Genomic DNA, 27,516 nt, shown 5'->3' with positions numbered 1-27,516 from the left:
GCTACAGACTTTTTGAAATACATTTTTATACCCCTTTCTCGTAATGTAAAAGTATATGCATACTATATTCGTTGAAAAGTATAAAACAGAAAGCCTTTTTGAACATAAAAGCATATATATATTCTTGATCAAGACCATTAGCCGACTCGATCTAGCTAATTTTGTCGGTATGAGCGCCTCGATTTCAAGAACTATTTAAGCCATAATATTGAAAGTAAACCGGCCTAAACTGCCACGCACACACTTTTGATATTTTTTCGTCTTGCAATTTCTATCGGAATACCAAAAACGTTTTGGCCAAGCCCATTAAAACACCTACAAAATGGCCAAACCTGGCACGCCACACTAGAAATTTTGTTAAGAATTAAAAGAAGAAAGAACGCTATAGTCTAGTTTTTGAGTATCAGATATCCGTCCCTCAGCTATTGGCAGTGTTAGGAAGCAGTTTCAAAATACTTTTGAAAGAAATTTCCTAACAATTGCGTGACAGCTTGCCTTTTTTTTATCCGTTAGAGTGGGCGTCTTCAAAGCTATTTGGGAATACCAATAAAAATGTTCCGAAAATAATAAAACAACAAAAAAAAAAACACAAACATTTTTAGAGTGTCTGGACGTAACAGTTTTGAGCATGTACTGGGCGGTTTAAGAGGACGTTGCCTTAATGTTTTTCACGTACATGGCCGAAACGACTCGGCCAGTGATCCTGATAAAGAATATGAATACTTTTTACTCATTGAAAAATTTCATGTATTCGATGAATAAAACGGTGTTTTGACATACAATTAAGGATTATCTTCGTGCCAAATGCGGCAGTTTTGGTTGTTGCCAAAGCCGTTCAACCAGAAGTGCGCTTCATTGCTAAACAAAATTCGCTAATAAAATTTGGAAAAAACGACAATCTGATGTTGGCCTATTCGACGAATCTACGCCTTGCTTAATGATCGTTTGGCTTTAATTCCTTGCACGAGTTGAATTTTTAAGCACCCAAACCAAGATTCTTCCGCAAAAGTCTTCCCGCTCAAAGAAGCTACATACATATGTTCAGTAAAATCGAATTGCGTACATTTTCAAACTGGAATCTTTTGCCCACCGTTTGCCCACCAGTTTTTTTTTTTTTACCACGTCAGTTTTGAAGATATGAAATTTCATAATTTGTTTAAGGGCAAACGATAAAGTCTATTTTTAAAGGATGGGCAAACGTTATATAATGAAAATCTTTGTTTTAAGATATGGGTAATTCTTGAATGGGTTATATTTTTCAAACTTAAACTTTTTTCAAACATCTAAAGGGTGGGCAAACGATGTTATTGCTATTAAAAAAAATATATATAAAAGAAGTAAACTTTTTGACTTTCGGAAATTTTTGAAATTCCATATCTTTAAAACTGGACGTGGACAATAAAACTAATTGATGGACAAACGTTTCTAGTTCTCAAATTTTAAAAATTTGATTTTACTGAACCCAGCTCTACAGCTGCAATACCTTCTTCTGTACCGCGTCTTTAGCGGTGCAAGTTATCAATAAGAGAAACGATCCATGGCTAATCGAATTATCGGCTCGGATGGACAACTTTGTCGACGATAAAATGGCACTTTGTCCATTCGTGATAGGTAATTTGCACAGAACCATTATCGAAATAACATTGCACTTTTTGCCATTGCGCCTTGTGCAAGCGTGAGTATAACCATGATAAATTGGCAAATCACACTGAGAATAAATCTCTTGACAGCGGTTAAATCGGTCGCCATCTTGAATAGTAATGCCAACATAAATTTCTATAACTCGGAAAAACACACCCTTTAGTATTCTTTTTTGTAGAGTAAAAGAGGTTCAATTGCACGTTATGTTTTTAGTTATGCATTTATTTTCAAAATTCATATTTAACTAAACATAACAGTTTTGTATATTATCAATAGTTTTCGTGTTTTAAGTTAAGCCCCACCAACAGGTATAAGTTATCTCCTCGAAGTTTATTTATAAACAGTTTTTAATATAGTTTTTGCAAACAATTAAGACTAAGTAACACAAATGTCAGACGTAAACATTTATTGTAATTTTTGGTATATCATGTTATAGTTGTAAGTATGTATAAGGTTATGTAACAGTTATTGTACATTGTATAACTTTTTATGGGAAATATTTCTTCAGTTGAGTGTCTACTTATGCTCAGAATCCTAAGATAGCTTGGATCCTCCGCAATTAACATGGTTGCTTGCATAATTTTGCATACTTTCTTCGCACTTTTGCAAAATATTCAGTTAAAGATAACACGAACTATTATATTTGATTTAATTTTGACAAAAAGTATTACATTAAAAATAATTTTAATCGAATTTCACTGTTTTTTTGTATTCAAAACATAACCGATAATGGCAGTTTAAAGATTTGGATCGACAAGTTTTGTAGAGTAGGAAGAACCTTTTACTTGGGCTGGGCTGAGAAGTCTGTGAGCATTTTTTATTGGCGGATTGTTCATACGATTGTAACGTTGATTTTGTGTGTGTGGATTACAAGACTGCATAGTAATTTTCCTTCAACCATTAAGGCTCCTGTGGTAAATTGCTATAAGAAAAGATAATACATTTTTAAGAAGTCAATCCGACTTGCTGACACACTTTTAAAAAATACAATTAATATTTTTCTATTATTAAACATAGAACATGGTCCTTTTCAATACTTTTTAATTAACCTAGAACGCCAAATTGAAAATGTAACTGTTATTTTTTTCTCTATTATATATTAAACAATTAAATAATAAGCTTTTTTATTACTGAAATATATATATATATATGTTGTTACTATTACCAACATTATATAATATAGTCAACAGAAAGAAGTAACAATTTGCTGAAAGTAGAAAGGGGAAGAGATATTTTTGTTCTGAATTGCATAGTAAAGCTCGCAAGTCGACTCTGATGTCCTTTCTTGGTTGCTGGGTCTAAAAAGACCAATTGATAATTTAAATGTGGAAAGTGGAAGGTAAGTATATTGTTGTTTTGAACACAGCTGACTGTGCCTACCCTGTGATTGATTCGGTTCTGAAGCCCTTAAACAATATAATTTTACCTCCATATATATGTATATGTATATGTAAATGTATGTATGTCCACGGTCAGTATAAATATGTATGTAGAATTAATATTTATTTATATATATATGTAGTACTAAACTAAGATTTGAGCTTGTCCACATACCAGTGCTTACTAAATGACTAGTATTGGTTGTTGGATGTGGATAACTGGGTGCATATGCTGGATACATACGATTTGTCTCAGACACTGCTTTTAGCTAAACGCCTCATTCTGTTTCAGAGTCATGAGTCACGAGTCACCACCAGCTTCAACGTCTTTCAACGGGATACTTATTCTTGTGAGGATGAATAAACAGCAGCACTCGGACCAAATTTAGAAGTTTGGTTGCATGAAAAGTAATTACATATTTCTAACGGGTAACATCAAATAACGCGGGCTTTAAATTGTCTTAAAATATACAAATAACACATACTTAAAATATACTCTTGGTGTGTTTTGAGTTGTACTGTTGAATGACTATGAACTCTTGAAACAACAAAACTGCAAAACGTGGTAAGTTGTGCTACTGATGGTGGTCTCAATGAAAAGGTCTGGTTTTGAACAAAGAATGCAGCGCAATTTACCTGAACTGTTTAATATATGTTCCATTGTTCAATAAATATTTATATGTGGTTATTATTTACAATAATAAATTGACACGATTAATTGCCGTCGTAATTAAAGTCTTTGCACTTTACTGCTAATTTATATTTCGAACAGCTGGGACGTTTTATGTAGTTTCGTTAAATAGTCGATTGCAAATGAAGTTAAATTATAAAACTGTATTAACATTTGTTTAAATTTCTTTAATAAAAACATTTCGTAATAAAATTTTAAATAAAATTCGTTGTTCTTGTTCCACAGCTCATAGCTCTGCATACCCGGTCTGTCTCCGAATATTCGTTCTCTTGGTTTAATATCAGAAGGTGAGTAATTTCCACAATCTTTTGAAAATCCGAAATTAGAGTCTATAATTAATCAACGTATACGAAAGCGATGTGATTCAAAAGTATATACATAAGCATAACGCGACTAAGTTATATTATAAATTCGCATAACTACTTGATTGTTGTGTGGGTCATATTGTGTTGTTAACTAAAACCTTTATCCGCATATAGCTAATTTAGCTTGTTCTATGTTTTTAATAAAATACATTTGTCTCCCTATCTACAGTTGTATTCTTGCTTTACAATTACTTTTCCTTTCTTACATATTCATGTGTAATTCCCTTTAAATTGAGAAATTTTTTAAGAGTTCTGGAATTTTAACAATCTATTTATGCCGTTAAAAATCAACAATATTATATATGGCTAGTGGCCCTCTTTATATAATTGTTTAAACACTTCGCGTGAATTTCAATATAAAACATTCAATCATCTTATGCAAGTTTTACAATGATCACCGTAGAAATTAAAAAAAATGAGCCCACAAAGACCTTGTATTTTTTTAAGGTTCACGAACATTTTTTAATGCGATTTTAAAATAGTTCCGAGGATATAAAAAAATTGTTCAATTGAGAAGAAATTACACCATTTTTGGTTATTATTTTCCTATGTGTCCATACAACGCGTATTAATAAATATAGTATAAATTTACATTTAAAATATTTAACTTTTGGTTTATCATTCCTTTGGTGCAATGTAAAAATCCATGTAAAACGCGTTTTGAGTATTAAATTTTTTCCTCTAATTAACGTTAGGTAAATATTACTCCTAATGCGTCGTTTCTCTGCGTTTTTTAGTGTTTTCAGTTTGTTTTAGCTTCGGCTTTGAACAACTCTACATGTACGAAAATGTAAATATGGTATTCGAGACTTGGTGCTGGTAATGAAAATGTGGTTCCACTGCTGTCATCGTCCGGAGCTTAGTAGTTGCCTGAAATGATTCTGACCGATTAGAGCCAATCAAGATTGCACCTGTGGGGCATACTAACTGGGGCACTCGGGGGGATTCATGTAGCCGAAGACATTCAACTCGTAAAGCGACGCCAGCGTGATAAAGAACAAATACCAAACCATGAGAATGATGCCCAGTCGCTTGTCCAGCTTCCATCCGTTTAAGTGCGTCGACAGGATCAAAAAGATAACCGTGGAGAAGAGCGACAGAGTGGAGTAAGCCAGTCCTAAAAACCGAAATGGTGAGGAAAAAAGAGAAAGGGGACACTTTAACGGGTGCGCTGCCACTTCAGCTACTTCATGCCACGGATACACGGCGATGAATACAAGGTAGAGACACGCGAGCGATACATACCCTTGGATATTACGTTAACGTGCGAGCCGGGCTTTATGATGGCCGTCTGTATAAACCAGGGAAGACCTAAGCACACTAGTATATCAAAGACATTCGAGCCAATTGCGTTCGACACGGCCATGTCGCCAAAGCCCTCTTTGATAACGGCTATTGAGCTTAGGGCATCCGGGACAGACACGCCAGCGGCCACAAACGTCAAACCCATCACGGTATCCGGAATGGCAAGCGTGGAGCCTATCACGGTAATCATCCACACCATAAAATAGGAGTAGAACGATATCCACACCATCGACATTAGGAAGGTGAAGGGGTACCAGTTGCGATACTGCTCCTGCCGGCAGTCGGGCATCGTCTTCTTGCAGAGAAAGTGGATCGGGTAGACGACATACCAGAACACCAGGACTGGCAGCCCTCCTTCCGTGGGCCGCACTAAAGGATCGCGTCGCGGCTCCCGCTGCTTCTCCGTGGACTTGTAGTAGTCGATGCCTCCGGCCGAGGTGGCCTGAGTAGACACACCCTGGCCACCACTCTTGGCAGCCGCCGCTGCCTCCTCGCCAGTTACCACAGACTCGGGCTGGTCGGCGTGGTAGCCCATGTTCTCCTGGCCGCTGTGGCCCGTGCCCCAGTCGTCAATGGGCGGATTTGCAACTGGATTCGGCTGGCTCTCATCTCCCCAGGCCGCGTTTGGGTCCCAGGTCGGATTCGGATCGCTGTAGTTCTGGTAGTCGCTCTGCGGCTTCTCACATCTGCTCTCACTATCATTTGTGGCCTTCTGTCTCTGGGTCTGGGCGACACTTTCCTGGGTGTACGAGCCTTCTGGCACGTTTTTGTAGGTTACCAGAGCTGACTGCTCCTCCTTACTGGGCAGCTTGAAGGGTAAATTTAGACCCAGTGCCCAGCGTTCCAGCTCCGTATTAAAGTGGAGGGCCACGCAGTATCCTACGTAGCAGAGGAGCATGACGACGGACTCAAACTGAAAGAAGAAAGAAAGAGAGATAAGACGACGAATGTTTTCATTGTGTTGTAACTTACGCAGGATATAACGTCGTTGAAAATTATTATTAACATTACGAGAATAGAAACACAGTAAAAGAAGCAGTCCCGCACAAGGGGCCACCAGTTCAATTGGCAGACGGTACCCGAGCACAGGGCGCAGACGGAAATCACGAACATAATGTTAAATACGGCCGATCCGATGACTCCGCTGATGCCGATGTCGTCCTTAGCAAAGAACACTCCTATCACCACAGTGGCCAGCTCAGGTGCCGAGCTGCCGGCAGCCATAAACGTGGCTCCCGCAACATCTGGCGATAGCTTTAGCTCTAAATTGTAAAAACAACGAGAAACGGATATTATAATATGACTTCTAGAATATCCTTTTCTTTCGTTGCACCAAACATTTGAAATTTTCAGTATTCACACCTCGTTAGCAAAATAAAATATATAACCAATTTCTTTACATTACGGTGATTTTTAGTGAAAATCTCTGTTCATATAATAAAGGATAAAACATCAAATTAAAAGTATATTAACATGTAAACAAGATGGCTAGAGAAATAAATGTTTTGGACCGTTGGAGAAAGTAGTCTCACTAGTGCAGACTCCAGAGACATAAAAGCAGCGCAAGCTTGTTAACTGATGTTACCACGCCAGCTCTAACGCCCACAAACCGCCCAAAACTACCACGCCCAAAGTTTTGAAAAATATAATAACATTTTTTTGGGTGACAGCTCACCCTCGCAAAGCCGATCCAGACTGGCCACAAAGTACTCATCGCAAACTATTGCCAACCCGAAGAAAGTGAAGACTGCTACCAGTATGTGAATGATTAGGCCGCCGTGCTGCCGCGCCCACTTGTTCATCAGCGGCTGTGGGAACTGCTCGATTGCCGGGGGCGTGCAGTTGTCACGTTTCGGGCGCCAAGTCGGAACTGCGCCATGAATGGGGGTCGATTGCGTGGTCGCCTGAGGCTATCGGAAAAAGTTTCAGTTCTAAGTGATTTTAGATCTATAAGACACCGTACCTCAAACGACAGGGTTGTGTCCAGGACGGAATCGCCCTCTGTGTTTCTCTCTGGAGTATCCTCTCCGTTGGCCTGGGCGTCGCCAGCATCCTCGGCCAAAGCGCCCACATCCAGAGGCAGAGACTGTCCGTCTTTGGTGTCTCCCTTGGCGGAATATATGCTGACGCAGTAATAGATTAAGAACAATAGGCCCATGTTCCACATGCGGGCACGGCGGGATCGACGGCGTACAACCTATAAAATTTAAGTTAGTGCGATTAACAGACAATATGAAAGACAGATCCTTTATTTAACAGAGGTTTGCGTCTCTGATGTTCGATCCCGAACAGTACAAATTTGGAACTTAGAAACGATTGTTGTTTCATTGCTTCACAATATATCAATTAATTCTATAATTCATTTAGTATATTTGTATGACGCCTCATTGTTAAACATGCCCTAGGTTTTAAAGCATAACAGACCAAGGTAGGTCTAATCAATGTGATGGACATGATTAAAAAACATGAGAGAACGCAACTATCTGATACCCGTTACTCAGCTAGTGGAAGTGCGAACGAGAAATTTCAACATTTTTACATTTTTGGCAGAAATTGGAAAAAATGAATAGAAATAAAAAAAAAAATTTTAATTTGGGCGTGTTAGTTTTACGTGGCGTTAGAGTGGGCGTGAGAAAAAGTGCTTTGGCAAATATTTACATACTTTTACATACGAATCTAGTACACCTATTTAGTCTACGAGTAACTGGTATAGCTATGTATACATATCTGTACATTATTGCGGAAAAACTGCTGTATTTAAACCTAAGGCATATTATGGTCAAAACCGCCGTCGGTTCATTTCTTAGCATTCATTTTTCCGGTATTCCATTGCATCGGTATAATATAGTGTTTCGATTCGACTCGATCATACTTACATATGTACTTATGTATGTATATACGCAATATAAAAAACACTTTTGGGAAAGTTACATGGTTACATCTTTAAAATTGAGAGATTTGTTTTCGTGGAAACGGACCTACAGACATGGATTTACCGACTAGACTGTTGATACCGATCAAGAGTATATATACATATTACTGCGTTGCAAACTTCTGACTGTAATTAATATAAATTTCGGTAAGTACATTTAATTGTTTAACCTTCCTTATATTCAGGCTTAAAAGAAAGAAGAACACTTCTCGTGGACTAGTGGTGCAAGTTTAACAAGAGAGAACGCTATAGTCGAGTTCCCCTACTATCTGATACCCGTTACTCAGCTAGTGAAACTGACAGTTTTTGCCGGTTTGTGGGCGTTAGAGTGGTAGTGGCAAAAACATTTTTGGCAAATGGAGAGAAACAACAAATATGTAAGAAAATTTCAAAGCCTTTACAAAGGTGTGGGCGGAGCAGCTTTGAGTAGTTTGTGGGCGGTAGGGTGGGCGTGGCAAACAGCTTTTCTGCAGATCGATAGAAACTTACAATACTAATAAAAAACTGCAAAAATAAGAAAACATATGTGGGCGTAGCATATTTGGACGGTTTGTGGGCATTAGAGTGGGCGTGACAAAAAATTTGTTTTTAAATCGATAACAAGACTTAAAAATTAAATAAAAAATATTTTTAAAATTTTTTAAAAGTGTGGGCGTGGCAGTTTTGGTCGTTTTTTGGGCAACATGGGTCAACAAACTTGCGCTGCGTCTATGTCTCTGCAGTCTGCATGCTTAATATCAACTTTCTTGTTTTTATAGTTCCTGAGATCTTGACGTTCATACGGACAGACGGACATGGCCAGATCGACTCGACTATTGATCCTGATATTTTATATCGTCGGAAACGCTTCCTTCTGCCTGTTACATACTTTTTAACGAATCTAGTATACCCTTTAACTCTACGAGTAACGGGTAAAAAAGTATCAAGGAAATACTCTAAACCATCTAACATCATCAACATTAAATCCCGACTTCAAAAGCTCTGAAAATTCTGCATCCACCATAAACAATTAACGCAGATCTGATATAATTATTATACATACATAGTTGTCATTATGTTTGTTTTTTTGCTGCTGTAATAACAGCGCACATTTAACTCAAATTCTCGAGCAACGGGTCTCGCCTCTCCCTCTCTCTGAAGAGAGAACGAGAGCAATTTGGGAGTTCACCATTAAACACGAACGGCACTGCCAAACAGTTTTAGCATCGTAAGAGTGGGGAGTAATGAAAAGCCTCGGCGTCGTCGGCGACGAAACCAAAGCCACCATTCCGTAAGCCCAGTAGCCCCCCTTTCGGGCCACTCGGTCATGCCTCAAAATATCGATTTACAGTTACGTTTGCTTTGCCCCCTGGTCCTCCTGCGCTGACAGCACCTTTACTCCCGCTTGCTGTTGAGTAAGGTTGCTAGAACGGGAGGGCGCTGTGGTTTTCGGTTGACTTTTGCCGTTAGTTATCGTTGTTGTTACTGCTAATGCTGTTGTTGCCTCCTTTTGCTGCTAAAAGATATGGGTAGAGAAGGAAGGAATCCACGATGACGGCTTCATCTCATAAAAATGAATGGCTATGCTTATTAAGTAGCCGAGGGGAGAGTAGCGTCGGGCGGAGAGTAGAGGAAAGCTGTGGGGGCTCAGCTTACATCATACACGCTTGTGTTTTACTTCAGCGGCGCAAAACAATGGGGCAGAAAAGAGCAAACACGCTGCGTCTGCTTGTGCCCCCTTCTGCTCGTTCAACAAGAAACGAGTGGTGACAATTGACTCGCAATTTGCATTAAGGCAAAGGATGTGCGTTAACATTGCTCAGCGGATTAGGCTTGCACCTCGTGGGCCATTTCATAATCACTTTTTACCATTTTCACTGTTTCCTGGTGGCGCTGCTTTAGGTTCACTCTCCGCCGATTTGTGATCTTGTTAATTACAGGCGGTAGGTAGATTTTTTGCGGAATACAGATACAGAAGAAACCGTTGCCTTGGAAAACATATGCGGAGTCAGCCGAAAGTAGAGTTAACTTGGTTCAAGCACCACTAATCCATCGGCCTTTCACTTAATCTCGATTCACTGGGGGCTTTGAAATAGGGTTTCACCTAGCATATCATTTTACAATCGATGATTTTGGCCCTCTTCCTCCGCCGGACGAACATGGGCGAGTATGTGCGGTTCGAATCAAGTACCTCACGGACTAAAACGAGTCGAGGCCAGACAGAACAAGACGAGGCTAGAGTGGACCGAGCTGGCCTGGTTTTCCACCGATGACGTCTAAGCGCGAACTGATGCAGCGTCGGCTGGCGCACAAACTCGCACGGATGGAGCGGACGTCCCAGTGGCAACCCACCACAGCCGAACGCTTCGGCCGGAAATGTGGAATAAAAAAGTGCGACGCCTGAAAAATGTCTTCGGTGAGAGCGGGTGGTGAACGTATGTGCGAATGAATGGTCCGGTAGCGCCATCTGTGGACAGCTTTTCACGGCGTGGTCTGAGCAGCGTTGCACCCTTGAAAACATTTTTGGCAATGAAGGGCAAAAAGCTATACATACATACAGAGGTGGTCAAAAGTATTTACACGTTGTGTGTAATACACAACGAGCTGTTGTTTTTCAATTGAAAAAAAGGTCGATGTGTAAATACTTTTGACCACCTCTGTATATGTACATATATGTATAGATGTACAAATTTCTCAATGTTTGACACTGGTCTGCTGTTTTTGTTTATTAAGTTTCTTAATTAAGTTAAGAATTTGTACATCTAAGGTAGCAATTGTTTATTTCCTAATAATTTAATTTATTTTTCAACGCCTTTTAAACCCTAAAATGTACGTAAAATCTTGAATAAGTAAATATTGCTTGGGCAAGTGGTCCTTTTTTTTCGCAGCTGTATGAAGAAGTATTTAATTGCTTTACGCTTATTTTCTTGCACATTATAAAATTGCATACCACCCAATTGACAAAAAGAAACAAGAGGGGTCGCAGCATTCGAGACCTCGTCTATTCCTTCCCTTGTTCTTTTAAAAGCTGATCTACATCCATACATACAGTGGCTCATAGCTTATTTCAACCAGCGTCTATGAAAAACTTCAAGGGTCTGTAAAAGCTGAACTACAAGTTTTATCAACAAAATTTAAACGCAACATAATTCTGTTATGTTTTAAGATATTATTTATTAACTTATTTTATTTTTAATTATTTTGGCATCGAATTTCGGCATCGAATTCACTAATTTTTGGGTGAGTTGTGGGGTGATTTTAGCCCATTCCTCTACTAAAGCTACTTTTAGGTCAGATTTATTGGAAATTTGGCGTTTCCGAACGTTTTTATCCAAAATTTCCCACAAATTCTCTGTAACATTCATGTCTGGCGACTGTGCTGGGGGTTACACTACATGGGGACAATTCCACACTAGACAGGTTTGCACAATGCCAGACTTATGTTTTGGGTCATTGTCTTGATAAAATCGAAAATTGTCCCGTTTATTTATCGTTGTCTCAATAAATTCGAGCTACCCAACTCCAGCTGCCTAAATACAGGCCCAAACATGACGCTGCCACCGCCGTGCTTGACTGTAGCTTTTTAATTTTTGGCTTGCAGCTCTGTATTTGGCTTTCTCCACACATATGATGCTCAATCTGAGCCAAAAATATTGAACTTGGACTCATCAGCGAATACAACTGTGTTCCAAAAAGCTGAATCCATTTTTAAATGCTCTTTAGCAAACTTTTAAAGTGCCTTAATGTTTTTAGCACTTATAAATGGTTTCTTCCGTGCAATTCTACCATTTAAATCTATTTCGTTGGCAATTTTTGGAGCCGATAATCTAAGATTTTCCCGTATTTTTCGGACGATATGGCGCTCGTCCGTCTGATTAAAATTTTTTTTGGGATCATTCCTTCCCTTGTCGTGCGTTCTATTTTCTGGGACGAAACTATAAATGATGCTTTAGACTGTAGAATCACTAAGAGAAACAATTTCTGCAATTTTCCTGCGCGAATGTCATTTTTTAAAATGTTTTAATTCAAGGTCCCGCTGTTCTAAAGTTGTACGTGGACCCATATTGCCAAACGATTTTTTTAGCACGATCTTTGGCAGAAAATTTTCCAAAATCAATCTTGACTGCATAGAAAATAATAGGGCAAGGGTATAGACCAAAAAAAAACCGCTAATTTGCGAAGTAACGAAAAATTGCAAAGCTTTAAAGCAGCTGGTTGAAATAAGCTGTGGCATTGTTTTGAGGTGCATTTTCATTATTAATTCTTTAAAAAATACTACCAAAAAAATTAAAAATAAAATAAGTTAATAAATAATATCTTAAAACAAAACAGAATTATGTTGCGTTTAAATTTTGTTGATAAAATTTTTTGTTCAGCTTTTACAGACCGTTGAAGTTTCAGATAGACGCTGGTTAAAATAAGCTTTGAGCCACTGTATATGTATGTAATTCTTAAAAATGTGTATAAAAACTGTGTTTTTTGGAAAAAATTTGGAGCCAAGTATTAAATGTATAGTAAAAACAAGAGAGAACGCTATAGTCGAGTTCCCCGACTATCTGATACCCGTTACTCAGCTGGTGGAAGTGCAAAGGAGAAATTTCCATACTAACAGTTTTTGGCGGTTTGTGCGTTAGAGTGGGCGTGGCAACATTTTTTTTGGCAAATCGATAAAAGTCAACAAGGCTAATACAAAAATAAAAAAATATCAAAACATTTTTCAAAAGTGTGGGCGTGGCAGCTTTGGGCGATTTGTGGGCGTTAGAGTGGCAAAAAGTTTTTTGGCAAATCGATAGAAATTTACAAGACCAATACCAAAATGAAAAAATATTAAATTATTACATTATTTTTCAAACATGAATTTGGCAACATGAATCAACAAACTTGCGCTGCGTCTATGTCTCTGAAGTCTGTATGCCTAATCTCAACATTCTAGCTTTTGTAGTTCCCGAGATCTCGACGTTCATACGGACAGACAGACGGACGGACAGACGGACATGGCCAGATCGACTCGGCTATTTACCCTGATCAAGAATATATGTATATACTTTATATGGTCCACCGTATACATACATACATATATCTTTATACATATGTATATACCGCAATATTCCTGCTTTACAATTTTGTATCGATATTAAAGCTCCTCATGCAGGGCTGTTTTGGAGAAATTCTTGAGCCTAAGAAGCCTTCATTTGTATGTATTTGTTTAATTATTATTTATTTGCACCCTTCCTAGCCATCAAACGTCAATTGCGACGGCATAGTCAGCAAACAAGCAACCTCTGTCAGCGCATTATTTGAAGTGCCGCTAAGGACAGCAATTGTCTGGATTTTGCTACATTATCCTTCAGAGGTGCAACGTGACTTGCCGCTTTCTCAGATCTTGCCGCCAGCTAAGCATGCCTCTGCGAAAACACAGTTCCTTAAAGGACAGATCTCCGTTGTCCTGCTAAATCGTCACCTACAAAAAAACCGCTTTAACAATGCCGAATTTACTTGTTGACACCTACAAATAGACAATTCGTTTAATTAAAGAGAGCGCTCTGGAGACACTTAAGCCCCTCCAAGAAATATGACGGTTTACACTTTATCAATTGTAACAGGTTAAATGGCTTAATTATTAGTCGATGATTTTTTGGGATCGCAAGGGTGCCCGACTGTCTGCCAAACCCGAGAAATATTCGCATTTCTCGGAAAGAGCAACGGTTTTTTGGGTGACAATTCAACAAAAAACAAGAGAGAACGCTATAGTCGAGTTTCCCGACTGTTACCCGTTACTCAGCTAGTGGGAGTGCGAAGGAGAGTCTTCAACACTAACAGTTTTTGGCGGTTTGTGGGCGTTATAGTGGGCGTGGCAAAAAGTTTTTTGGCAAATCGATAGAAATTTACAAAACTCATACAAAAATAAAAAAATATCAAAACATTTTACATAAGTGTGGGCGTGGCAGCTTCGGGCGGTTTGTGGGCGTTAGAGTGGGCGTGGCAAAAAGTTTTTTGCAAATCAATAGAAATTTACAAGGCCAATACAAAAATGAAAAAATATCAAAACATTTTTCAAAAGTGTGGGCGTGGCAGTTTTGGGCGGTTTGTGGGCGTTAGAGTGGGCGTGGCAAAAAGTTTTTTGGCAAATCGATTGAAATTTACAAGACCAATACAAAAATGAAAAAATATGAAAACATTTTTCAAAAGTGTGGGCGTAGCAGTTTTGGGCGGTTTATGGGCGTTGGAGTTGGTGTGGCAACATGAATCGATAAACTTGCGCTGCGTCTATTACTCTGGAGTCTGTATGCTTCATCTTTTTAGCTTTTGTAGTTCCTGAGATCCCGACGTTCATACGGACGGACAGACAGACGGACAGACAGACGGACAAACAGACAGACAGACGGACGGACATGGCCAGATTGACTCGACTATTAATCCTGATCAAAAATATATGTATATACTTTATATGGTCGGAAACGCTTCATTCTGCATGTTACTTACTTTTCAACGAATCTAGTATACCCTTTTACTCTACGAGTAACGGGCATAAATATCGCTTTCATTTTATGCTTACGAGTGGCTAGGTCCAGCTCACCTAAAGGTATTTTTTAATAATTGCAAGTAATGTATATCAATTATTTCTAGAATAAAGGGTATACAAAGTAGGGGAGTGAAAATTTTGTTTTAGTCCTCTTTGCCCAAAAAAGCTAAGCAGACCATCCAAGTGAGAGCTTTCAATTCTGCCAAGAAGAAAATTAGGCCCCGTTTCAACTTCGTGTTCGGGACCTAATTCGTATTAAAGACCCGGACAAGGAAGCGAAATGAATAGGGATTTAGTTATGTAAGAAAAATCGATTTTCTTTGATCAATGTCTTAATTCGCCATGGATGAAATATGATCAGAAAGTTTTGTGTCCAAAAGAACGTCAAGATCGTCTGCAAGATTTATATTGTTCACTAAGAAAATGTAAACTTAGCGTGCATGTTGGATTTATGTAAGATTTAGGGACATTTACGCCTATTAAGATATCACGCTATAATTTTTGAAAGCAATCTGGATCCGGTCTAGACTAAGTAAGGCCAAATCGCAAAAAATGTCATTATACTGCAGGCATATTTTAAAATCAGATGCATTAATAAATACAATATTATGAATTATAAATATGGGAACGTTAGTAAATAAGGTAAACATCAGATGGCACGGAGAACTTAACTTAATTTCAAAGATCGATTATGAAAGCTATTAAATTGAGTTTCCTTACCACAAGTGAATGATTTACTGAAGTCAGTTTGGATATAATCTTATTAAAAGTAAATTTAGCAAGGGAGAACGGTATAGTTGACTTCCCCGACTATCAGATATCTCTTACATATCTAGTGGATGTGGTAATGTAAAATTTCAACACTTATAGTTCCTGAGATCTCAACGTTCATATGGACGGAAAAGGCCAGATCGACTCGGCTATTGATCCTGATCAAGAATATAAATACTTTATATGGGCGCAAACGTTTACTTACTTCTACCTGTTACATACTTTTAAATGAATATAGTATACCGTTTTATTCTACGAGTAAAGGTTATAAAGCGTGGCAGTTGTGGGCGTGGTAACTGTCTAAAAAAACGTTGTTATTTCTAGCTTTCATACGGACGAACAGATAGACATGGCTGATCGACTCGGCCAGTGATCCTGATCAAGCATATTCCTTTCTACCTTTTATTCTACGAGTAACGGGTATACAAATCACGATATGAACATTTTTAATAGTAATAGCGGAATTGCATGGCATATGTAGAAGCGGTATACTCTGGCATAGTCTGCGTGGATACATTTTTGTTTGATTAAAGAAGTTTGTGTGTGTATAAAACTGGGAGCACTTTATCATTCTTTAAATGGCAGGTTTTAGAATGAATGAAAAAAGTATTGAAAGACTCTCGTTTGATAGCATACTTCACGGGCCCCATACTTTCGAATTAGGTTTTAAACTAAATACAAATTTCGTGACGAAAATGCGGCTGCTAATCGATTGCGCACGCTCAATTTAGGCGGCGACCCAATGTCTACAACAGAAGCATAAGATCGGAAACGGGACGGGATAGCCACATCACCGCAGGAGTCCTGACTTACTGAGCGGCTGCCAAAGGTGCCACGTTCAATTCATTCAATCCGAGACAAAGACGCCAGCGGCATAATGGAGGAAAGAATTCGAGTTGACTCGTTTTTCACGTAACTACGTAACTACCCGCAATTGGCTCGCTTGTCATTATTCATGTCCCACTTTCTATTCAGAAATCCGGGGGAAGGTGTCGGCTGGCCCTTCGATTCTCGATACCTAGGGGCAAAGACGTGCCACTACTTTCGCCGTCTCCGAGTCGATGTCCATTGTCCGATGGCATTGTTCACTTTGCCTCATCGAGTGGCTGGGCCGTGGTTTATTGCGGTGATGAATTCGGGTTCGGGGATGAGTCAATCCTTTGTGTTTAGCGATTCAATAAAACACTTATTGTGGACAAATTTCGACATATTTCAAGCGCAGTTTTTGTTCTGTCTATTCTGTTTTCGATCTGTACAGCGTTCCTCTTTATTTGGGCTCAAAGGCGATCCTTGACTCTTAGCCAAAATCAATTTATTTTATGCGAAATAATCGTGTTGATGGCTTCGTTCTCGCCCCATTTTTTCATTTGGTTCTCGTCGCTCTGATTTTCACCCTGCCACAGCGATCTTTTAGCATGGTTTCAACCCCAGGTCCAACCCCCTTATAGCAAGAGTCCACAAACCCTCGGGTTGGATTTGGGCTTGGGTGAAGAGGGGTGGAAGTAATTTAAATTTATGATACCCAATTGATGATAGTTTTTGCGGTTTTTTGGACAGTCACATATCGCAGAGGATCGCGCGGGGCGGGAAGCGACAAGGTTACCATATATTTTAATATCAACGATTATTGGGTTAGTTATCACCGATTAATTTACTTTTCGAGCGTGTCAATAAAAAAAGTTTTTTTATAATTATTTGACTAAGCTTTCTTAAAAAGAGGTTTTGGAGTTGTGATAAGCTTTTCTTAAGTTTCCTTATTTTGTTAATGTTGGAAATTAATATATCCATTAATTGATATTACATTAATTGACATACGAACACTCCATATTAAATTCGTTTTGTTGGCTATATTGGAGACCATCAATGCGTTGCAATCAATCAATTGTTCAGAATCATATTTTTTATTGAAAAACAAAATTTTATATATATTTTTTTAATTTTTTGCCATGAAGCCTGAAAGCCAAAAGCCGATCAATCAACCCAAAAACCAATGTTTGGCACTCTCAACAATTGTGAGGACCTCAGACAACGTTGGCCGTGATAAAATGCATTCGCATGGTTGATTGATCCCGATCGCCGGAGGGGATTTGCGCAACGTACAGTGTACACCTACATGTAGTTCACAATGGGTGAGGGCTTAATTTCAAAGCGGCTCAGTGCGAGCTCAGTTCATCATTCATCCGGCCTATTCACAGGATTGCCATTCATTCATCATGGAAAGTGGACAGAAGGAGATGGACCACGAACTGAAGTCTTTAGGTAAACACGAATTTATCGGTTATTATTTGCACCTTTCGATCATAATTGCACCTCGTGTGACAGCCGCGTCACCCAGGCCCATTTCAATAGCCCATATCCTACTGTTTCTTTCACAAATCTTTGAATCTTCCCATTGAGAGGTCAGTCGTCCGGAGGAGCAATGATAACTAAGTGTGAAAAGGCTTTTCATTAAACTCCGAAGACGAGTCCTCGATAAGCAACGCTAGCACTGTGTGCATTCTGGGAAACTCCTTGCCCTCAAAAACTACTACCGTACATTTCAATTTGCATTTGACTTTACGACTATTGTGGCAGAGCCAACCACTTATTAAGCCAGCAGGGAATTGCCCTTCACCCTTAGTGCCTTAGATTCCTATGCGGATCAATGCTCGGGACGCTCCTGTATCGTCTTAGCAGGTCTTGTAATTAGGGCCCAGGAAGAAACAATTGCTACCGATTTTCGCTCCTCCTTGACACTAACCTTTGAAAATATGTGAGCTCTAAGAAGATTTCTTTTTTTAAATCCGCCATAAGCTGCAAAGCGTGTCAAACGGTCAATTGAACGTATTGCATAGGCTTAGACATTTCTCCGATTCCATTTGAAGTCCACTAGTATCGGCTAAGAGCATAGTATAACATTTAATTTGTATTCCCTTGCAGAGGGTATATATTTTTTTGTGAAAAGCTTGCCGCGCAGTAAAGCAGACAGTATAAGGCGCCAATTCAATATATGTATCAATGTCCGTCCGTTTCAACACCAACAAGTCACTCAGTTTTAAAGAAATCTGCATGAAAACTTTAGTTTCCTGATGTATCATACATCATTTTTATACCCGTTGCTCGTAGTGTATGAGGATAGATAGTAGTAATTAGCATGCAGGTTAAAGAGACAACAAATCATCGCAAGTTTATTTCCAAATGTTGAAACGCTCACTCTAACGTCTACAAACTGTCTAATAACTTTTAAAAATGTCAAATTTTTATTTTTCCTTTTTTTCTTAGTCTTGAACATTTCTATCGATTGGCACAAAAACTTTTTGCCACGCCTTACGTTTAAACAAGAGAGATTGTTGTGTTCCCCGACTATTTGATACACGTTACTCAGCTAGTGGAAGTACAAAGGAGAAATTTCCACACTGACAGCTTTTGTTGGCGTTAGAGTGGGCGTGACAAAAATATTTTTGGCAAATCGAGAGAAATTTACAAGACTAACAAATATGTGAAAAAATATCAAAACATTTTTCAAAAGTGTGGGCGTGGCAGTTTTGGTCTGTTTGTGGGCGTTAAAGTGACAGCTTTGGCCGGTTTGTGGGAGTTAGAGTGGCTTGGCAACGTGAATCGACAAACTTGCGCTGCGTCTATGTTTCTGGAGTCTGCATGCTGAATTTCTGAACATTCAAGCTTTTATAGTTCCTAGGATCTCGACGTTCATACGGACAGACAGACGGACACTTGACTTGAGTCGGGGAACTTGACTGTAGCGTTATATCTTGTTATTGTATTGTATTTATTTCATCCACAAGTTACTGTCATTCGATATAGTGTGTTTTTGGTGGCACCCTCGGCTCCTGCACAAAGTCTAGAAACACCTTACACCACAGCTGTTTCAGCTTGTTAAAAGTTTCTTGGAAGAACGCAAATTTTACGTGCAACATTTGGAAAGTCTTCTCTAATATGCAGTCGTTCCTCAAGAAAGAGTTCTGGAGCCAACATTATATTCCACCGCAGATATGCCCACCCATACAATAATTAGCAGATGTAATCGAAACTATGTTTTAATTGCAAAATATGCTAAATATATATGCGACACTGCAGTCATAACAAGAAGTAGCTGCTTTAACCTAGCAACTACAGCAGAACTGGCCTGCCATTTGAAACATCGGCATTAATGCAGACAAATGTTAAAAAACTGCTCTGGTGTGTCACCTAATGAAACAGTTGAAAAGCATAACACTTATTACAAATACCTTGGTGTCATTCTAGACAGAAGATTCACCTTTGGAAGAAGCTTTCCTTGCAAAATAAAGTTAAGATCTTTAAGTGCATATTAGCTCCTGACCTATTTTATGCTGTTCAAGTGTACGGTATTGCTGCCAAAAACCTCCTGAAAAAATTACGAATACTTCTGTCGAAAACTCTTCGCAAACTCTGATATTGAATTCATAAAGATCTCCCAGACCAGATTTTGTCTTAAGCTGCCTGCTAGTACGCTTTTCCTATAAATACACATTTTCATCCTAAGATAAAAAAAAACCAAAGGGCTTGGAACGCAATTTTTAATGCTACAGATGGGGTTTTCATAACTTAACTTCCCTGTTACTATTTAAATGTCCTGTTGTAAGCCGACAATCCGTGTTATCCACTACAGGTAAATACAACAGCGACTTAGGCGGACCGGCCCAACTGCGTCATTGTATGAATGCAAATATCTGTTAATAATAGAACGATTACCACCGAGGTCAACACTTGAAGGATAACAAAAAAGCAGCCTTATAGAGGAAATGCGAGCGCATCCCGCAGAAACATTTAAATGAAATCCCGCCACTGGGCTGCCGGCCACCATCCATATGCGGTTGTCATCGCATGAATGGTCTTCGTTACAAGCGGATTATGGGATTTGAGGTTAAGTGGTTTTCAGTACTGACAGCCGAGTTGGAATAGAATTCTTGCTTCAGACTCTCCCAAATGTTTTGACTTGAAGGCGTCGAAACGCACGCGGAAGGCGGAGCTATCCCATTGACCGCCATTGCTTGACCCGGCAGCTGTTCCTGCAGTCGCAGATGTCCTGAAGATCTCTCTGCTGTCAGGCGAGATGCACCACTCAGCTGCCACGGGAGCCCCAAAAATTGTGGACGGCGGAGGTGGCCATCAGCGTGCGCCACAGAGAAGTCAAGAAACTTTTAATACAATTGATAGCGAGCCTATCACGAGTATTGACATCCTGGGAAAGGGAGACGCGAATCGAGTCAAAAGCGGGGTGGCTTTTGTGACGTGCCTTTTAATGGGCGACACGGCCAATACTCGCGGCATTGTGTCACGAGATGAATGCTCATCGGTACTTGGCGGTCTGTATGGGTTGCCACAACCTTTTGTTGATGACTGCTGCGGTACCAACTCCCAGAAAAGAGCAACCGTGTTCCCCGCATAGAGGCTTGCCACAGGAATTAGTCGAGTGCATTCGCCCGAAAAGCTAATTTGATTTATGTTTTCGCATTTCGGTTTCCCAGTTTCCTGGTTCTCCTGTTTTTCTGCCTTTGACACCCATAACAAGGAACGATGGCTGTCCTTGGAACGTACAGGCAAGCGCCTTTTTATGCTTCTTCTGGTAGCTTTCAGTTCGGCGTGCTTCGCCAAAAATGCTCGTTAATGGACAGTTGTATAAGTGATCCACATTGTTCCCCTTAATTTAATTTTAAATAAAAATGTGTCAAATATTATCTGAATCGTCCGAATTAAATATTTGTTCCCTTGTATTTCACTATAACTAGGTATTTAAGTTTTTCCATGTTATGTAAAATTAAAAAAAAAACAAGAGAGAACGCTATAGTCGAGTTCCCCGACTATCTTATACCCGTTACTCAGCTAGTGGAAGTGCGAAGGGGTGTCTTCAACTCTGACAGTTTTTGGCGGTTTGTGGGCGTTGGAGTGGGCGTGGCAAAATTTTTTTTGGCAAATTGATAGAAATTTACAAGACTAATAAAAAAATGAAAAAATATCAAAACATTTTTCAAAAGTGTGGGCGTGGCAGCTTTGGGCGGTTTGTGGGCGTTAGAGTGGGCGTGGCAAAAAGTTTTTTGCAAATCAATAGAAATTTACAAGGCCAATACAAAAATGAAAAAATATCAAAACATTTTTCAAAAGTGTGGGCGTGGCAGTTTTGGGCGGTTTGTGGGCGTTAGAGTGGGCGTGGCAACATGAATCGACAAACTTGCGTTGCTTCTATTTCTCTGGAGTCTGTATGCTTAATCTCAACTTTCTAGCTTTTGTAGTTCCTGAGATCTCGACGTTCATACGGACGGACAGACGGACATGGCCAGATCGACTCGGCTATTGATCCTGATCAAGAATATATATACTTTATATGGTCGGAAACGCTTCCTTTTGCCTGTTGCATACTTTTCAACGAATCTAGTATACCCTTTTACTCTACGAGTACTCTACGGTATACATATATTGTAAATCTCAAGAAATTGGTATTTCCATTTCTCCACATTACGTTCGTTGGATCAAAGTATATAACAAGTATATAACAGTCAGAAGAAAGCATTTTCGACCATATAAAGTATATATTCTTGGTCAGGATCAATAGGCGAGTCGATCTGGCCATGCCCGTCCGACTAAACGTCCGTATGAACGTTAAGATCGCAGGAACTATAAAAGCTAGAAAGTTGAGACTCAGCGTGCAGACTCCAGAGACATAATGAATTTTATTCCTACCGGTATCGAGTTTTCCCTCTACCTGTAATATACTGGTCAACGATTGTAATATCCGCTTTACTCTACGAGTATCGGAAAAACCTAAGGGTTTTTGAATGTTTTACATTAAAAAAGTTAAATCTGTTATCTTGTTATTTGGTTTCCTTATAGAACTAGCGTTGGGTGACATGTTATTATGAAGTAATAATAACCCTTTACTGTATTAACAGCATTCAGATGAGAGTCGTGAAAAACTGCGATTGGTTAGCTATTCCGTAATCTCACGTACCTTCAATTTTTCGGCACGGGATCACCAAACAGTGGACTGGAGGCTTATTAAAACCTCCTATCTTAATCCCGTAATCTATGTGATCGTGGAAACTCTATTTAGTTCACACACTTGGGATGATGGCTATTATTAGCGGGGATTAAGTCTAGCTTACTTAACCTTGCAATTCCACTTCTTTGAAACATAATATTGCTTGTGTATCCTGTGGCCAAAGTAATACGCCGAATGAAGTTTAGTAAGACTGGAAGTTTCCCCTGATCATGTCTCCGTCTAGGTCTGCGTCCGTCCTATATCAACAGTCCATGTACTTTCCGCATATGTCTCGTGTCCCAACTCGAGCACGAGTGCATGCCACATTTTCTTATATGAAATATGAAATGAATACTACGCCGTGTTCTTATCTCAAATGTATTTTCTAGTGACGAGCCATCAGACATCGGACAATGCAGCCAGCCGTACCAGGCAATCCTGGCATTCCATGAATGAATTTACGTTCGTTGGCCGAGTGGTTATCTAATTAATTTATTATTTTATAACATCCTTTCATACTGTGCCGTATTGTGCCGCATTGTTCTAGGTAGGTTGCATTTTACGACCCGTCGGGCTGTGAGACGATTGCGTGGAAATACCGGCGCTCATTAAAGAATCTATGGCGGAAAATCCCAGGCGGCTGCAAGCCGAAGTCCAACCCTACGCAAATAAGCTGGTGAATTTTACAACTTCGCCACCTTCAAACCAACCCAATCGGCTATCTACCTAACATCCGCCAAGCGACCAACCATCCTGATCGCAGGATCGGCCCTGATTACGGCAATCCCAGTTTATGAATGAATTTTCTAAATGAGCTGAATAGTGAATGAAATGCTCTCCCCGGACTGCGTTTTATGGCAGGTTCTCCACATAGGTGGTACTAAGAAACCAACAGCAACTCAGCCATGCCGTTGCATTCATTAGCATTGGCCGATGCTTTTGGACGTAATCCAAATGATTTCCCTTTTGTTCACAATGGCACAGGACAGGAGGCTTAAGGCGCTAGGTCTGCGGAATGCACCTTCCCTAGAAAGCATATATCTTTTAGGAAGTAAAAATTGCGTTGGCCTTATGACAGCAGTGTTATACTTTTTTTCGACAATAAAAACGAATATTATTCATTCAATTCCTCATTTTCTGTTTTCAACTACTTTGCAACTAAATAATTTTTATGATTATATATATATCTTTATCAGAATTATTAGAAAAATTTCGAAATTATTTCAAGTATATAAGAACTATATTTCTGTGCCCAATGCTTTTAGCAACAACAATAGGAGGCATGCATACTCGTACATCGATTAATCATGAACTCTATCATAATTTATGTAAGTCTTACCTTCCGATGATTGTTGACTGGAAAATAAGCCTGTACTCAGAACACAACTACTCATGCTATGTTGGGAAACATTAGCGATTATGTGTTAAAATTAAATACATTGTCCATTTAAGTAAATTTAACAGCATTATTAAAGCATACATAATGTTTGGAGGTTACTAATTCCTGCCAAATACTTTGAAATCAAAAACTAATTTTTAAATTTAGTAATATCAAAAGGCCTATGTTCAATCAGCTCAGACAAGTTTAAATCGCGTACTGTATACAAACATTAGGTGTGGCAACGCACATTCAGTCTTGTATCTTTCTCGTAATCTGAAGCCCCAATCGCGTGAGGGCAAACGCCTCCTCGGAGCAGTAAAATTTTCTCAAGCACCCTCAAGAATAAAGTTTAGGACAACTGTACCAACTGAACAACACGCTCAAGCCCGGCCATCGCTGCGGATTCTGCACAGCTGCTTGGCCCGCACTTTGCATACTTGGGCTGACGCTGACCCACCCTCCAAAAAAGCACTTAATTCAATAATAAATTGCTGCCACATCGGGCTCAGGAAACCCAAACCACAGATAAGCGAGTTATATATTTGGCAAAGTATCTGTGTATGGACGGGGGGCAGGCGGAGAAACTGCCGTTGGGAGTGGGAGAGGATGCAAAGCCAAGCGCAAAAACAACCACCCGGGGGCCTCTGGGGCACGGTGGGCGGTTCAGGGTACAATTCAAAAGCGTGAAACGTAAATACTCTGCTTAAAGATGCGCCTAAATCCAATAAATGTAGTACGGAATGGAAAGCGCAAGTTAAGAAAGCTGCCCGCCACTCGCGCGGAGAGTTTGATTCCGAACTACACGCACACGCCAGACCCTTATGTACTTCCGCTGCAAGTGTGTGTGTAAACGGGCCGCCATTGTTGTGCCCTCGAAACCAAACCGAATCCGGGCCCGTATCTGAAAGCGAAACCCACCCCGAAAGCATCCCTCTCGCTCGCACATTTTCAGACAGACAAATAATCGATGAATGAACCGACTCTCCGTGTCCGTGTGCGTATGTGTATGTGTGTGAGCGCAGGACAAATGACTGCCTGTGTATACGATGATAGGTAGCCAGAGTCCTGGGCTTAAATTGAGAGGCGTCGGGGCAGGAGAGCTCAGTTCGAGTTGAGATCTCGCAGCGCACACACAGCTCCGCACAGCCAAGCCCATCAAAAACAGAATCACAAGTTATCCATCCAAGTGCTTAATTGTCGCGAGAGAGCCATTTACGCCTTCCATCAATACTACATAATCGACTGCGAAATGTCAACGATTAACCTGCATCCACCGCAAACCTACGCGCGCCTTTTCCGACCCTGGGACAGTCAGCGCCAGGCGGCGGCGTCGGCGCCCGGGACAGTGAAGCAGGAGCCGGAGGGCATTACCATTAAGACGGAGCTGCCCAGCAGCAGTCTCGGCCATGACTGCGACAGGGACTTCTCCTCCGCATCCTCATCCGCGTCAAGTAGCAGCAACAGCAGCAAGTCCTGCTACGAGGATGCCCTGAACCACAGCAGCTACACCCGTACCTCCACCCCGCTGCTGGACGCCGCCCCGCACCCTGTCTTTTTGCACCCCCAGTCGCCCTTGGACACGCACTCCTCCTGCACCGCACCTTTGGCTACCCCGCCCCAGCACGCACCATTTCTGTCGGCCGCCAGCGATCTCTACTACGCTGCCGCCGCCGCAGCAGCCGCTGCCGCCTCCACGCCTACTGCCGTCCCGGGCTTCGGCATGGACCCGTTCACTATGGGCCTGATGGAGCAGGAGTATGCCCGCGTAATGGCCGAGGACGCACAGTTGAAGGCGCTAAACAGCCGCAAGCAGCGGCCGAAGAAGTTCAAGTGCCCCAACTGCGACGTGGCCTTCTCAAACAACGGCCAGCTGAAAGGCCACATTCGCATCCACACCGGTAAGTCGACCACTACAACCGACACCGACAGACCCACTCACTACTCCCCATTTTGTCTTGCAGGCGAACGTCCATTTAAGTGCGACGTGAGCACATGCGGCAAGACCTTCACCCGCAACGAGGAACTGACGCGCCACAAACGAATCCACACCGGACTGCGGCCGTATCCTTGCAGTGCCTGCGGAAAGAAGTTCGGCCGCCGCGACCACTTGAAGAAGCACATGAAGACGCACATGCCGATGGAGCGCCAGCTGGGCCCGTCCATCTTCGTGCCCATGTACCCATACCTTTATGGCTACTGAGAGGGGAATCCTGGCCAGCTTTCCCCTTATCATGCGATCTGTTAAGCGCTTGCACGCTTTAAACAAGCTCTACCGAATCCAACGAAACTCAATGCCAGCCAAAACTGCATAGCCAATCGTAGACACAAATACCTCAGCCGTACCTGGCGCAATGTGGCGCACTCACCAAGCCCAATCAATGCTAGCTATCTTTAGACCCCGACGATATATGCAAATATTGAGATATTTATTTTTTAACGCATATTTACACTTCCAGCTACGTGACTGGTTATAAAATTCGGCACATGTGTAAATAAAACCTAAGTGATCCTTTCTCATATGCTAAGCGATTAAGAAATTTAAGAGATACCCGAATGTTCATGTACACCTAAGTTACACATAAGCTGATCGGGTTTACCAGAAACAAACGATTTATACATAAAATTATACGATCATAGTTTAATTTGAGAGTTACATTATACGATTTATATTTACAACACAAAATACACAAAAAGAAATTTTACAAAAAAGAAACCGAAATCTCTATTACTTGGGCTGTGTTCGAAATAAGGCGGTGTACATAAAACTTAATAATTTGCACCCCAATTATTTGATGCATAAGTTGCATTAGGACCTATTGGCCAAGAATCATTATCTACTGCCAGTTCCCGCTAACCAGATCATGTGACAACTCGCTCGTCATGCCGCTAATATCAAAGCAAATCGGAAAATCATATTTGCAATGTCATAAAAGGATTAAAATGCTCAAGTCATTTGGTCCGAATCTATCCAAATTTCATTCACAAACTAACAAAAATGAAACAGCAACCCAGACAAGCAGAAACCGGCCATGCCTCTGCGAGCAGAATTTGTCTTTTAGCATCAGCACCGAAACTAAGTGAAAAAGTGCAGTGGTGTCGCGGGTAATCTTTCCCACAGTCCTTTTTCGATCCAGATGTCCCCACGTAGATTCGCCATTTCTCACCTGACAGCTTGCGTCATTCATTAGAACAATGAAGTGGTTCACCTGAGCAAAGCGACCCAGACATGGTGTCTGCGAGAAGTGAAAAATTACCTATGAGTATTATTCGGAATTCGTTGTGCGAACAGTGATCCTTGGTCTTTATCAATGTGACTTCTACAAGCGGACAATGGGAGCAGGTTATGAAGCGGCTCTAGGTGGACACCCAGTTTGCCGGACAAACGAAAATTTGTCCGCTTGATAGGGGCGTGCAGTCCTTACATTACCTGTCCCCTACCTGCTTATTGTCCCTTTGGGACTGAGAATATTTTCATATCGGTCAGACAATGCGTCGTCGTTCACATTGCACAAGTGACACATTGATCTATACTCTCTCCATTCGATCTTTTACAAT

General features: G+C 40.5%; 2 protein-coding genes across 4 annotated transcripts; one reads left to right on the top strand and one right to left on the bottom strand.

Moving 5' to 3' along the window:
• Positions 1-1,835: 1,835 nt before the first annotated feature.
• Positions 1,836-10,583, bottom strand: LOC120451861 (probable sodium/potassium/calcium exchanger CG1090). 3 transcript variants are annotated; one of them, XM_039635860.2, is made up of 7 exons: positions 10,162-10,582; positions 7,345-7,578; positions 7,057-7,291; positions 6,354-6,643; positions 5,322-6,294; positions 5,005-5,193; positions 1,836-4,946 (listed from the first exon to the last, which is right to left on the bottom strand). In XM_039635860.2, the coding sequence occupies exons 1-7, from the start codon at positions 10,162-10,164 to the stop codon at positions 4,936-4,938; spliced, it is 1,935 nt and encodes a 644-aa protein (XP_039491794.1). In that variant the 5' UTR covers positions 10,165-10,582; the 3' UTR covers positions 1,836-4,935. The 3 variants fall into 3 exon arrangements, with proteins under 3 accessions (XP_039491794.1, XP_039491797.1, XP_039491795.1); XM_039635863.2 differs by having other exon boundaries at positions 10,484-10,563; XM_039635861.2 differs by lacking the exon at positions 1,836-4,946 and having other exon boundaries at positions 5,000-5,193; positions 10,162-10,583.
• Positions 10,584-25,044: 14,461 nt separating this feature from the next.
• Positions 25,045-26,644, top strand: LOC120452008 (zinc finger protein 8). The gene is made up of 2 exons (XM_039636045.2): positions 25,045-25,859; positions 25,923-26,644. The coding sequence occupies exons 1-2, from the start codon at positions 25,211-25,213 to the stop codon at positions 26,159-26,161; spliced, it is 888 nt and encodes a 295-aa protein (XP_039491979.1). The 5' UTR covers positions 25,045-25,210; the 3' UTR covers positions 26,162-26,644.
• The last annotated feature ends 872 nt before the right edge of the window (positions 26,645-27,516 follow it).

Source organism: Drosophila santomea, chromosome 3R, assembly GCF_016746245.2.
Source record: "Drosophila santomea strain STO CAGO 1482 chromosome 3R, Prin_Dsan_1.1, whole genome shotgun sequence".
In the NCBI taxonomy this organism is placed as follows: domain Eukaryota; kingdom Metazoa; phylum Arthropoda; class Insecta; order Diptera; family Drosophilidae; genus Drosophila; species Drosophila santomea.
This window is presented reverse-complemented; position numbering and strand designations above follow the sequence as displayed.

Bases quoted from the DNA above. Each gene is read 5' to 3' on its own strand.
- LOC120452008 (XM_039636045.2), top strand. From the start codon at position 25,211: ATGTCAACGATTAACCTGCATCCACCGCAAACCTACGCGCGCCTTTTC. The intron at 25,860-25,922 runs GTAAGTCGACCA...TTTGTCTTGCAG, and splicing joins CCACATTCGCATCCACACCG to GCGAACGTCCATTTAAGTGC.
- LOC120451861 (XM_039635860.2), bottom strand. The intron at 7,292-7,344 runs GTACGGTGTCTT...TTTTTCCGATAG, and splicing joins ACACAACCCTGTCGTTTGAG to CCTCAGGCGACCACGCAATC. The intron at 5,194-5,321 runs GTATGTATCGCT...TTCGGTTTTTAG, and splicing joins CGTTAACGTAATATCCAAGG to GACTGGCTTACTCCACTCTG.